Source organism: Ictalurus furcatus, chromosome 14, assembly GCF_023375685.1.
Source record: "Ictalurus furcatus strain D&B chromosome 14, Billie_1.0, whole genome shotgun sequence".
NCBI classification, from domain to species: domain Eukaryota; kingdom Metazoa; phylum Chordata; class Actinopteri; order Siluriformes; family Ictaluridae; genus Ictalurus; species Ictalurus furcatus.
Window position 1 is genome coordinate 19,206,987 of NC_071268.1, and position 14,105 is coordinate 19,221,091.

Below are 14,105 nucleotides of genomic sequence, written 5' to 3' on the forward strand. Positions count from 1 at the left end.
CTCATATGCCAGCTTTTTCATGGTTGTATTTTTCTATAAATAGAAGAATAACATAGTAATGTGATCATATCACTGTGTGTGAAGCAGACATCCCGACTTTGCAGGAAAGGAAACCTGCTAGGAACTGGTTTATGCTGTGAAATTTTTCTAGTTGTGTCATAGAGGAGGTGTTTTATTACAGATGACTCTTTGAGAAACAAACACTGTGAATATGGTTAAAATAATATAGCGCTCAGATCCATTTCTGTTATGAGATATTATATAGAAGATTTTTAATGAACTGCACTTTCAACTTTGTGGTGGGGACAACACCAGGCATATTAAAAAGTGGTGGGAACATCATCCTCAGGATAAGTTAACCCTGGTGTGTGTGTGTGTGTGTGTGTGTGTGTGTGTGTGTGTGTGTGTGTGTGTCTCTCTCTCTCTCTGTCGCCACGAGCAGAACAACACCGAAGCCAAGCAGCAGAATTAGCGAATGTGCTGAAAAGCTGTGATTTTTTTTTTTCTCATCGCGTTTCACATTACTGTGTCGTCTGTACCAAAGTGCACAAGCTACAATTAAAAAAAAAAAAAAAAAAAACCCTCTCATGCACTCTTACCCCAGTACATGATGCATGCTGCTGAAATTGTTACTTGCTATTTTTGTCCATATTGTACAGCTCTAGACTCCGAGTGCTTTATTCTGAATTGGTCATCAATATAACAGGTTATTATCGTCCCCTCTGCGAGGGTAGCGTCTCTGCTTGCCGGTAATTTACCGTCTTTTCCTGTTCTGTTTTCTTTCTCGTTTTTCTCATAACAGATAATAAGAGCAATGCGTGTCCATGTGGTGAAACGCGCTTCTGACCTGGACACTACAGTCCCTCCACACGTCCGGCGGATCTCCATATCGAACCTCAAACTCACATCTGACTGCGTGCACAGGAGTGTGAAGGTTGCAAATTAGTACCCTTAATGTCACGCCTCTTCCAATTCTCCTAAAATAAAACTAATCAGCTTAGAAAAACAAAGCAAAGCCTTGGCTGCCTGACTGCACTGTGTTTCTCTTTGTTCTTTTAAATAGGGTGAAGTGGTTCAGAAGGGCCCTGTAGTGTCTTGCAGACAGACAGACCACCTGCTAAAGGCAGTTATCCAAGGTGAGCGTCTGATTAAAATGCCCCAAAAGCCTGTTTAATGCAGACCGCTGTGAAGCGGGTAGTTATATTGGAACTGTGGCCTTGATTCCGAGGTTATAGTAGGCACTAGCAGGTTTATGATAGACAGCACAAATCATTTTTACTCCCTGAGAGAAACTTCAGTTTGAGAGCTAGAGGAAATCAAGGAACCCCTTGATCCGGAGAGGCAGGCTAGCAGATTATTACGCGAATGATCTTAAACATGCAGTCTATGCTGTTTGCCCTGCATGCCCTCTGTATTGTTCTCTTGCATTTGGTTTAAGAGGATTTGAACATAAACCAGGGCTGCACAATTCTTGATGTAATGGGACTTTACATTTCCTTAGAGTTGAGATCACGGTTCTCGCTACATGACTGACTCGTTGATCAATTTTTTGGGACAATACGAACAATATGCAGACCTGCCAAGCTTCACGCATTTCGCATGAGTTATCGCTTAAAAATATTCCAGAAGAGCAATCTCCTTTGTCATCCCCAGTAAGGGCAGGTCTGAATATAATGCATTCTTACAGTCTGCATTTTGTATTATAAACTTACTGACCCTTTTGTGCTGAGCAAAAGTAACCGCTGTTCACGTTAGGGTCCCAAGAGCATGGGGTGTCCTCCAAAAGTTGAAAGAAATATTAACAAGCTGGTTAAATGATTAGACGTTTCTGATTTTCTGCTAATGGCAAATTATGGGTGAAAATCGGTCTTGATTAGCATGCCCTGTGTGTGTAATGCATCACTGGCTAGTTTTGAGCAAGACAGCATGTGCAGCCTTCACTTAAGATGCGTCGCAATCAGCTCCCTGGTTAAGAAGTCAGGGCACTGATCAGGGCGTCCAGTGCACTGGAACATTCGCTCTCTTAAAAAGAAGAAGAAAAAAAAAACAAAAAACCCACAGTGCACCACAAAAACCAGGGAGAATCGATGCTCACTACGTTCCCTCACTGGAAATGATGTCATGTTTTCTGAAGCCTCTCCGCTGGAGGAAAAAAATGCCGGACGAACTCTCAGTCAACTTCGTCTACAAATGTAAGCTGCTTGTTATCGTTGTTGTAGCTCTCAAATGATTACTTACATTAGCGATTTTTAACTTTATTTGACAGTCTATATACGGTTTGTTTGAATCTAACGAATTTTAAGTGTTTAATGTTTTTAAAAATCAGCTAGCTAGCCGACGATCGTGTTTGAAGTACCATAACAGAAACACTTGTGATTAAGCGAACACATTTATATAAAATAATGTTAAAGATATCGGTCCATGGTGACGTTTTACAACGCCAGAAATCGAGTCATCAGTGTCCTAATATGTAGTGAGCCAGGGTCCTTACCAGTGCCCTGAACCCATGTACACGATATACTGATTCACCACCTAGGGCGCTAGAGAGCTGATTGAGACGCACCTTTACTCACCCCAGCTGCTCATTTCATACGTTTTGTCAGAATTTGTTTAGTAACTGGAAATGTAATATTTAGTACATCATAATAAACATTTGATTAGGATGAATTTGTTCCTTCTCATTACCACTTACAGCTTAGCTTCCTGACGGCGGTCCTCCTCTTTTTCTTCTGTACACTCGCTGCACTTCAGGTGCATGCAGGAGATAATGTGGTACACCTCTTCTTCTTCTTCTTCTTCTTCTTCTTCTTCTTCTTTCATGCAAAGGTTACCTGAGTGCATTTGCTGCAGAATCAACTTCTTTTCTTGAACTGAATTGCATCGAGTAACACATTGAGATCTCAATTTCAATATAATTGTTTGTGCAGCCTTAAACCAAGTGCTAGGTATGGTTAAAGCATTCTCTCCATGTTTCATAGCTCTGTTTGTGATTGTAGTGTGAGAGAGATGAGTAATTGATCCTAACTACTTAGATTTTTGTAAATTATGCATGTTTATTGTCGCTTTCTTTCTTTTCGCTCTCTTTCTCAGATAAAGACACACAGAGTTCAGACTCATCACAACACACATCAATCGGGGTCATTTTTTTTGGTACGTTGGCGAAGGACTTTTCACAGACTGTCAGTCAAGGGGTAAGGCTCTGCATTAACGTGTTATAACTACCTTTTAAGAAACCTGTGTTGATGTTGATGAGTCTCCTGCTGGGATGAGCCCTAAGCTTGACTTAGTTAAATTTAATACCATTAGTAAAGAAAGCGCTCTGCAGGAATAGTATTAAAACATAATAGGATTATATTTAATACTTTTACTCAATGGGAGTTCCACTCTTCATATGCATTAAAAAGGTGTTTTTAAACCTATAATAAAAAATGCTGTATTTATTATAATTCTGAACAGTTGTTGTTCTAAACATTGTTTACATGTAATTAAATCCTAATGTCAACAAGTTACAAACTAATAGTCTTCTGAAGTAATCATTTGTGTGAATATGATGTTAAAAACAAGGTAGTAGCACTGAAAATAAAAACACAGCACAATCATCGCTTTGGCTTGCCTCCCTTCTGGCTGTGTGACAGAAAAATCCTCCCTGAGTGACGTGTTTAATCTGAGCCTTGCTGCTTTGCTTTATGAAATGTTGCTTTTTTGCTCTCTGGATCCTCTCCTTCTATCCCCTCAAGCCCTTGTGACTGCCTTATCACTCGTTTTGTTCATTAGTCCAAGAGCTGCTTTTTCATCAGGAGCCCTCCACTGTGGCTTATCCTCAGTGTTATTGTTAGTGTTATGCTGAGCGTGACTCTCTGGCTTCTTGTTTGTGGAGTGGGCTAAGCTCCCAGATAGCCTGTGGAATGAGCACTTCTTTTGTAATGTGAGCTGATGCTAAAACCCTGTATGTGATTACAGTAGACACGTGGCAGCTTTTATAAGTGCGTCGTGCTCCGCTTTGTCAGTTTGCTTTGTTGCATTTATAAAGAAGGAATAAACGTCCAGAAAAAGGAGGCATCCACTTCAAATGCTGTTATCTTTAATATAGAGAAAGAGCAACACTGCTCTGTTATATTATGGATGCAGACATTTGAATAGAGCTATATATATATATATATATATATATATATATATATATATATATATATATATATAAATATATATATATATATATATATATATAAATAAATGCTCAGGTGTGATTAATGCTCAGGTGTGATAAATGCTCATGGGTGTGGCAAAGAAGCTAGCCAACTGGAGCCTCTGTAAAAAGTTTTACAGCAGACGTTGTGGGTTTAGAGAGAGGGCGAACTTGATCAGACAGATGATCATACCAAATGTACTAATCTGGTTCTTTAAACACACAAGTGTTTGATCTGAAATAATATGTTGATTGGAACGTGCCAATATTTTAAACTTTTCTTCCAGCCAAGCAGGTGACACACTGGACTCTGCTATCATTCATTCAAAAGCTGCAGTGTGTTGCCAAGAAACCTAATCAACGACGCTAAAAAGTGGTAGACAACCTAATGTAATGACTAGTTAAAGCTGCAGAACTGAATTTTTGCCTCTCTATCGCCATCTCTGTTTGAAACATAAAACTGCAGGTTACTTGCAGAATTATTTTCTTTATGTGGGATGTGCTTCAGCACTACACCTCTGCGGGGATGAAACTGATGGTTTGAGGTGTTCATATAAGTTATATATTAGCTTCAATACTTGACGATGGTTGCGGCGGATGCGGTTTTCTTGGAGTAGAGGTGAGTTGACAGTTTGAACACTGATTTTTATTTTTACGTACTTGCGCAATAATTGTTTTTGTTCATTTTTAACCAAAAAGTTAGATACTGCAGCTTTAACTAGTTACTTTAATACAGGCTAAGGGGAATAAGGGAAATTTTTCGTGTAGCGTATGTTTGCATCCCCAACAAAAATTTTGGCTATGAGATGTGGTTTGTCCTCACATCACATGTGAAAGATCTAGCATCTTTATTTATTATGTTTGTTTAACTGAGGGGGCGCAGTGGCTTAGTGGTTAGGACTGTTTCCTCACTGTTTTGAGTTGGGGGTTTGATTCTCGCCTCTGCTCTGTGTGCGTGGAGTTTGTATGTTCTTCACGGTATATGTTTATTTTTTTCCTGTGTACTCCAGTTTCCTCCCCCACTCTACAGTGAATGCACCTAGTAAAAATCAACCAGACTGTGCATCGGCCATTGTGTGTAGTTCAGCAAGTGGAAAATTCAGATTGAGTAGTGTGAGTTATGTGTACAACATTGAAGCATAATTGCTGTTTCAGATCTTTTTGTCTCTGTCCCTTAGTCTTATGGATATCAATACTATAGTATATCTAGGGCTGTTCAGGGCTGGAACATGTCACTTCCTCAGACAGAATAAGAACACAATTCTGTCTTTATACAGCGTCATGGTTTGTCCATCAGTAAGAGAAAATAAAAGGCTCTCGTTAATCTCTTCGCTGTTCTCCATATTTAGCTAGCTGGCTGCCTCGGTCATGTTTGGTTAGCTTTGTCGTTGTGGCGTATCTCAAACGCTGTTGTGTAAGTCACTCAAGCAGTACAGCATGTCCTCACTCTGACTTCACGTTTCAGAAGGAAATACATCGACATACGAAATCAAATCGCAGCTAAAAATAGATTTTGTGGGGACTTTAAACATAGCTATGTATTTTGTCAGAATTTTTACATGTTTAATCAATTAATCTTGATCTTCAAACAACAATGAGATGTTTCTCCTGTTTGACCGGAATGAAATCCTTTTATAAATAAGATTTGAAGACCCCTGCTTTAGACGCTTCGCTCAAGTCCACAAATCCAGGCATGATTGGATTCCCTGAGCTCAAGATCCCCATGCTCAAGATCAATTTAATGGCATTGTGCTGTTTTTGATTATCTTTTTGTCTGTTCCACTGCGTATTGCTCTAGGACATTGTCTTATTGTCTGGCTTCACCATCAGCAAGTCCCCTACTGAACAGACTGACGAACTGCATCCGTGTCTTTTGGAGATGAGTAGCACTGATGCCTGTGTGTATGTGAGTATCTAATGCTAATAATGACGAGCGTTTCTGTTTGAAATCCGCAATCTTTGAATCGCTTGTTGTGTTTTTTTTAACCAGAAGAAGATACAACACTGCATGTACGGTTGGTAGTATTTGCATATGATTGATTTCATGCCATGTGTTTCACAGGTGTATTCATCTAATGTTGTCGTCTCCAGTCTGCCTGCTGTTGTCAGCTCAGAGGTACTGTGTTTGCTTGCATATGTGCCTACATGCAGTCAGTAAGTCTGATACTGCGTTTCAAAGAAGAAATATAGCTAATACAGTTCAGATGTGCTTACACAATTATGCATTTTTACATTTCTTGGCAAAGAATAAGCTGATTGCATATAAAGAGCAGCTAGTCTGAGAAGACAGGCGCATCCTCGTCTGTGCCATTTATTCCTTTTATATAAAACAGATTGCAGTTTCATATAATAGGGAGCTGACTAATCCGAATCACATCCTTTCCAACTCTTTGCTTGGTTTCTGTGCTACTAATGGAGCATTTTATATTAAAATCCATAATTGTATTTGGTTGCATATTGATATGGAAGATGTTTCAGGATATTTTAGCTTAAATTCCTTACTGTATGTACTCTGTAGCAGTAGAGGTAGTACTACTTCTTGACTGGACCTTTTGTTAAGTAGTAATTATGCAGATAAAATATATTACCACAACTTATTGGCAAATATTTGTGTTTATGCATGGATCACTCTTATTACAAGTAGACTTTCAAAATCCATAAATTGTGTTTTGTAAAATGCTTTAGTTTAAATAAGAACTATAATCATCTGCTATAGCTGGAGGCACTGCAACTGATTTCCATCTCGCTGCTCTTCTTAAGGCAACGCGGCCATTTCCACTCCTTGCCAAACTACCAGTTGCTTGTTTAAATAATAAAAATGTTTTTGCATATTACAAAAAGCTCCCCTTTTTTCGTCCTTGATTTTTACATGGCCCATTTGGAAGCCGAGTCCATTATGTTAATGTGTTATTTTCCAGAATGTTAATGTGTGGTTGAACTGTTGTACTTCAAATCTAGTGTTGGTCTGTCTTTTATGCATGTGTATATTGTATGCTTGTTTGTCTAATCCTGTGCAATTGCCTTCACACTGATTGTGGTACCAGTCAAAAGTTTGAACATGATCCAATATGGGTTTTTTTCATAATCATGGAGAAATTTTAAAGGCTTATGCTTCAAATTTGTTCCAAAAGTGAATATAAATACTTAAAGTCTGTAACATAAGTCTTTAAACATATAATCTTTATTTATATAGCACTCTTCCATTTTGTGTCCATATAAATGCCCCCCAGCAAATAGGGTTATTAATTAATTTAAATTTATTTAGAGCTTAGGAAGAGCAGCCAGCAAGTTCTGAGCATATGTGGGAACATCAGCAAGACTGTTGGGAAACTATCCCAGCTGGTCCCCTCATAAAGCTCCTGACAGAATGCCAGCAGTGGGCTAAGCTGTTATTAAGACTTTGGTCACTGCATAATTCTTTTCATTGTTTAGATGCATTCACGATTATTTCAACATATGAAAAATATGTAAGAAAAAAATAATAATAATAAGTGAAAGAAAAGCCTTATTTGTTTAGGTGTGTTCAAATTTTTCACAAGTACTGTATGACTGAAAAAGTTTTTACACCCTGATGCTACCAGATTACATTCAGGAGAAGCTGACAGTATGCTCCTGTAATTGTTTATTATTATTCACATGAATCACTGTTCCTCTGCATCACTCTTTTCTCTACATTCAGTCCAGGTACACATATGTCCCTTTAAATGAACTGAAACCCAGCAGAATAGTGAATGTGTATGGCGTGGTGACCTTCTTCAAACAGCCTTTTCCCACCAAAGGCACAGGTGAGTCCCCAGAATGCAGTAATAATGTGTTTTATTGTCATTTGTGCCCTTAAGCTCATGCTGAGTCTGAGGGAAAGATAGATCTCGGCAGCGTGCTTAAACGTCTATAGCTAGTAGGCATGACAGTAAACCATCATCACCTTCCATAAACACAAGCATAAAATACACAAAAATGCATCCAGTGTCTAATAGTTACATAAATGCAAAGTAAGGCCTGTCTGCGGTATCATCTAGAATAATATGACAAAAAAATCAGTATTGCTTTACATTTTTTACTGCAGTAGTGAACATTTACCATCCCATGAACTTCAGCATTAATAATCAGTGAGTAATGTTAACAAACTAAGATGACGTATGTATTACTTAGTGTTTGTTTAAATTAATGCCATGTTCAGTAATGAATCAAAATTATAATAGTTGGCAAAGTGCTGTGATATTGCTGAAATAACACACTTTGTACCATGCTGTTATATGAAAATACCCTGGGATAGTAAGTCGGCTTGTTCTGTTCCATATCCTGTTTGAAACAGGACTTAGGCAATAGGATGATGGCTCTGAAGGGTCTGGATTTTGCACACTCTCACATTATACATGGAAGTCAGAATGGCAGCTTAGAAGGGATGCCTGTTGGCTGAAGTGCTTCATGTTTATCAGAGATCAGTCATCCTCAGCTTGCTTTCATACTAATCATAGGCATTATATGATCAAAGTGCGTGCACTACTTTGAACCTCTTTAAAGAACTCTTGAATGCACAGTTCTTAACTTCTTGGTTCTTGATTTCATTCTGACCTTTTTCCTTCTTGCCCGTCTCTCCTATCTCTATACATCCCTCAGTCTGGGACACTAGCATGACCTCCTTCTAATCCGTGGGACGTGGTATAGGTTACAGCAAGCGATTAGAAACGGTAGCACTAACAAATTACAGCTCTTCCACTAGCTCATGGAAAGAAATTCATATACTCTCTCACTTTCTCATTGCAGACATCTCTGTCTTCCAGCTGCAATTATGTGTGCCTCGACACATTCGGATAATTGATCCTTCTAAAGGATGTGTTGTGCTGGTATCTTGTAAAGTCCTGAAAATCAATCCTCATTTCAGTCAAAAGCTCCTGTCCATGGATCATTGAGATGAGCAGAGAAAGTTCAGGCTCTTTTTTTTTCCCCAATTTAATCAGCACAGAGGATTGGGCATTGTGCACATGTGTTCTGCTCAGAGGCAACCACTTCATTTTAAATCAGTGCTGACTGTAAAAGGTCATAGCAGAAATAATAAGAAGAGTTTTGAAACAATAAACCTGATTTAATGCTTCTTATCGTTAAATGTTGCAAATATGTTTGTTTATTTTTTGCGACTTTCAGCTTCTTTCTCCTCTGTTTAATTCTATTCTCTCATTTATTTTCTACTCTCTGCTCTCTTTACTCTGCTCAAATGCGAATGTTTTGCTGTTTTCAAAGCAAATAACCGTTTGGAGTTGCATAATGAATTAACCTTATGAATTGCAGAGACTCCATCTGGCAACATTTGTGCTGTAATGAGACTGATGCTTAGGTACTCAGTCATTCCTTGAAATATTAATTGAAAATAATTTCACCTGCATGTGATGATACAAACACTAGTGATGGTTATTAGTTATTCTTATATCAGGCATTCTTACTTGTACTCATTTGTTACTGGAATAATTTTCTTTGTGTGCTTAACTTTTTTTTTTTCTTCTCCCCCCCCCCCCCTTTATCTGAAGGTTCCTCAAGAACAGTTAACAAAACACATAAAAGTAACAATAATGAATAAGGCAAAAATAAATAGTAATATTACTGAGTACCATATAGTTAATGAATGAATAATGGAAGGTCAATTTAATATACGATCAACCATAACATTAAAACCACCACTGAGAGGTGAAGTGAATAACATTTGATTATCTTGTTACAGTGGCACCCGTGAAGGGGTGGGGTATATTAGGTAGCAAGTGAATAGTCAGATTTTGGAGTTGGTGTGTTGAAAGCAGGAAAGACTGACAAGCATAAGGATCTGAGTGACTTTGACAAGGGGCAAATTTGATGACTAGAAGACTGGGTCAGAGCTTCTCCAAAATGGCAGGTCTTATGGGGTGTTCTTGGTATGCAGTGGTTAGTACAGGTACCTATGAAAGTGGTCCAAGGAAGGACAAAAGGTGAACTGGTGACCGGGTCATGAGTGGTCAAAGCTTATTAATGCATGTGGGGAGCGAAGGTAAGCTCATCTGGTCCAATCCCACAGAAGAGTTACTGTAGCACAAGTAGTTTATGTTGGCTATGATTGAAAGGTGTCAGAACACACAGTGCTTCACAGCTTGCTGAATACTGGAATGTGTAACTGCAGACCAGTCAGAGTGGCCATGCTGACCCCTGTTCACCGCCAAAAGCACCTACAATGGACATGTGAGCGTCAGAACTGGACCAATGGAAGAAGGTGGCCTGGTCTGATTAATCACGTTTTCTTTTACATCACGTGAACGATTGGGTGTGTGTGTGTCGCTTACCTGGGCAAGCTGGTGGAAACAGAGTGATGTTCTGTGCAGTGTTCTGCTGGGAAACCTCAGGAGCTGGCATTCATGTGGATATTACTTTGACACGTACCACCTACCGAAACATTGCTGCAGACCAAGTACACACCTCCATGGCAACAGTATTCACTAATGGCAGTGGCCTCTTTCAGCAGGATAATACGCCCTGCCACACTGAAATAATTGTTCAGGAATGGTTTGAGGAACATGGCAAAGAGTTCGAGGTGTTGACTTGGCCTCCAAATTCCCCACATCTCAGTCTGATCGAGCACCTGTGGGATGTGCTGGACAAATTGGTCCGATCCATGCAGGCCTCACCTCGCAAGCTTCATGGCTTAAAGGATCTGCTGCCAACGTCTTGGTGCCAGAGACCACAGCACACCATCAGAGTTCTTGTAGAGTCCATGCCTCGACAGGCACTTACATAATATTAGGCAGGTGGTTTTAATGTAATTGTGTGTCTGTCCATCTCTCTATCTATCGATCGATAGACACGCACACAGGACTGTTGCATTGGTTTTATCCCACCATCAAATGTAGACCAGCCTATAGTGGTTAGAACTGTTGCAGTGGTTTTATTGGTGCTTTACATTTATACTGAACTGCTTAAGGGTAAATACTTATTCAATATCTAGTCAAGATATGTGCTGGTGCTCATTCTTTATCCATTTAATTTACTATTGAAGCTGATTTGTAAGGTAATATTGACAGTTCTGTGCACCTAAGCCACTCTGATCACCATGGACACATTGATTTTCTATAGATTACTGCTCTACACTGAAGATCACAGACAAGTCAAATGTTAAAGTGAGCTGCACCATTTTCAGTGAAAGGCTCGAGGACCATCCTAAAATCTTCAGAATCGGAGACATCATTCGTCTTCACAGAGTGAAGGTGAGGCGATCAGAGGACTGTGTATTTGCCAAATTTGATAGACTTCACTCACATTAACTAGGCTAGATTTAAACTGTTGAAAGTGCTTCTTTGATTACACCCACTTAGGTTGTAAGTACTTTGAGTGCTAAGCACTGTAATGTGCTCCAATCCCAACGATTACTGTTGATTAAGGTCTATTTAAGCAATATGTGAGTCATTTAAATGTTCACAAAGTGTGCGTTGGAATTTATGTACACAGGCTCAGATGTTCAACGGATCCATGACTCTACTGACCACGTTAGGCTGGTCTACCATCACATTTGATGGGATGATTGACAGCCCTATTGAGCCACGAACATCAAGTAGGACCTTTCATTTTGGTGAAGCCGATAAACATGCAGTGCAGGAGCTGCGTCAGTGGGCAGCAAGCCAACTTCTAGCCAATGAGTCCACTGTCCCCCTGTCCTCGGTACACCCCAAGATGTTTTTTGATTTGACCTGCCAGCTGCTAGCTAAAGCCAGAATGGATACCAGGTGCATGCTACTTAAGGTGTGGTACATGAGACTATTTATTACACTTCATGGCATATATGAATTCTCATTATGTTGGAGTTGTATAGATATTTTACGTCCTCTCACATTCAACTGCTTTTATTTCCAGCAAATTTCTTAGCATGTGTAAGTATTTGTATTAACATAAAAAGATTCAACAACTGAGACATAAACTGAACAAGTTTCACAGACATTTGAGGAACAGAAATGGAATAATGAATCCCTGAACAAAGGGGAGTCAATATTAAAAGTAACAGTCAGTATGTGGTGTGTTCACCAGCTGCTTTAAGTACTACAGTGCATCTCATCCTCATGGACTGCACCAGATTTGTCAGTTCTTGCTGTGAGATGTTACTCCACTCTCCCACCAAGGCATTTGCAACTTCTCCATCACGTCTGTGGTGACACATGGTTACATGTAATTTTACACTGCAAGGACGATCGGCTGTCCTTCCTGTCTCCCTGTTGCACTGTCTTAGAAGTCTTACATTACACATATAGGCGTCTTAGATATACATACACAGTACTGTCAAAGGTTTTAGTATAAACTTTTGTGTTAGATTTTTATTTTATGACTTCGACTACTGTTCACTGCTGTTTACGGTATATTTAAAAAATGTAGAAATATTTAATTTCATTATTTTGAAGCCATCTTTGCTCTAAAGCTTTTTTTTGCATGTGCCTAAAACTTTGCACAGTAATGGCTGTGTGTGTGTGTGTGTGTGTGTGTGTGTGTAATATATATATATATATATATATATATATATATATATATATATATAGAGAGAGAGAGAGAGAGAGAGAGAGAGAGAGAGAGAGAGATTAGTGTGTATAATATTATTTTAATCTGTTTTTTAAGATATAAGAGGAAATTCAGTGTCTTCTCAAGGACAGGCCTCATGAATTATCGTATATACACTAAATGTCCACCTTATTAGGAACACCTGCACATTCATGCAGTTATCATCCAATCATGTCACACCAGCACACTGCTAAATATCATGCAGATACAGGTCAGGAGCTTCAAGTAGCACATCTCTGTGTGAAGGCAGATGAGGCAATGGATATAGGAGTCTGGAATGATTGACAATATTTACTGACCAATATTAACTGACCCTCTCTGTAAGCCCTGCCCCCTTTCCCCCATTCTCTCATTAGTATTGTTTTGATTAGTGCTCATGGGGTTTGAAACATGGCTTGACACAACACACTCTCTTTTTGTCAATGTAAATGGAGAATGTGAAATAAAATATATCAATGTATGTTTGACATAGTTTAAGTCCGGTTTAGACACATATAGTTAACAGTTATTTATATTTATTAGGAACGCCACAGACGGACAAGACTAAGCATTATTGCTCTTTGAGGTTGTCAAGTCTGAAGATGCCATCTCCCATAGCCACAGAAATTGTTGGACGCTTTACAAAAAAATTATTTTTGTTCATTTGTGAAAGTGCCTGTTGATAATCTAGCACCTACAGTAGGTTTACTTTTGTTGCTCAGGTCTGGGATGGGACAAAATGTGCGCACCCTCTGCTTAACGTGGCCGTGGCTCCAGATGCTTTAGAGGGTCAGTCCAGTCCCTCTCAAGATCGAGAGAACATGATCGCTAACGTTCTGGTCTACGACAACCATGTGGAGGGAGCCAGTAAGTTGAAGGTAAGGAAGAAAAATTTCTTTCCAGTGGTTGGATTAAATGTAGCGCTTCATCATAATAAATGTTTAATGAACTTGCTGTAAACTGTAGCTGTGAAGATGTGGGCAGCAAGAAAAATAGCTTTCATATGGAAAAACTGTATTATGCATGTATAATAATATGTTGCTTCCAGAGCTTTGTGTTACGATAACTAATCCTTTGACTCGGTCTCAGTTTATTAAAAATGAATGGTATGATCACAGCTGTAAAGTGCACCAATAATGTTTCATGTGCTGGAAGAAATTTACTTGTACAGCTGTAAAAATTGTGTTTGGAGTGTAGATATCTCAATATGCATATTTAAACCAGTGGTGCAACTGAGAAGTGTTTGCTATATCGTCAGGAGATCATGAGTCACCTGTCACTGGGAGTCCAGGAGAGCATAATTCGCCTTGCTCTCTGTGTGGAAAGAATCCCATTAGGCTGGATTTATATGTACTTGTAACTGCATATACACAAGATGCTTGCT

The 14,105-nt window shown here is 39.1% G+C and overlaps 1 protein-coding gene across 5 annotated transcripts in view; it reads left to right on the forward strand.

Annotated features, from left to right (window-relative positions):
* Positions 1 to 14,105, forward strand: part of pot1 (protection of telomeres 1 homolog) — a 51,660-nt gene that overhangs the window by 18,347 nt on the left and 19,208 nt on the right. For 2 of the 5 annotated variants that reach the window (XM_053641265.1, XM_053641263.1), the window contains exons 2-10: positions 803 to 934; positions 1,064 to 1,136; positions 3,091 to 3,191; positions 5,982 to 6,089; positions 6,246 to 6,299; positions 7,863 to 7,968; positions 11,276 to 11,406; positions 11,648 to 11,938; positions 13,444 to 13,599. In XM_053641265.1, coding sequence (XP_053497240.1) covers positions 815 to 934; positions 1,064 to 1,136; positions 3,091 to 3,191; positions 5,982 to 6,089; positions 6,246 to 6,299; positions 7,863 to 7,968; positions 11,276 to 11,406; positions 11,648 to 11,938; positions 13,444 to 13,599 — 1,140 coding nt within the window. In that variant the 5' untranslated portion in view covers positions 803 to 814. Of the gene's footprint in view, positions 1 to 447; positions 935 to 1,063; positions 1,137 to 1,612; positions 2,193 to 3,090; positions 3,192 to 5,981; positions 6,090 to 6,245; positions 6,300 to 7,862; positions 7,969 to 11,275; positions 11,407 to 11,647; positions 11,939 to 13,443; positions 13,600 to 14,105 lie in introns of those variants that run through there. The other 3 variants (XM_053641264.1, XM_053641266.1, XM_053641268.1) reach the window with 3 other exon arrangements.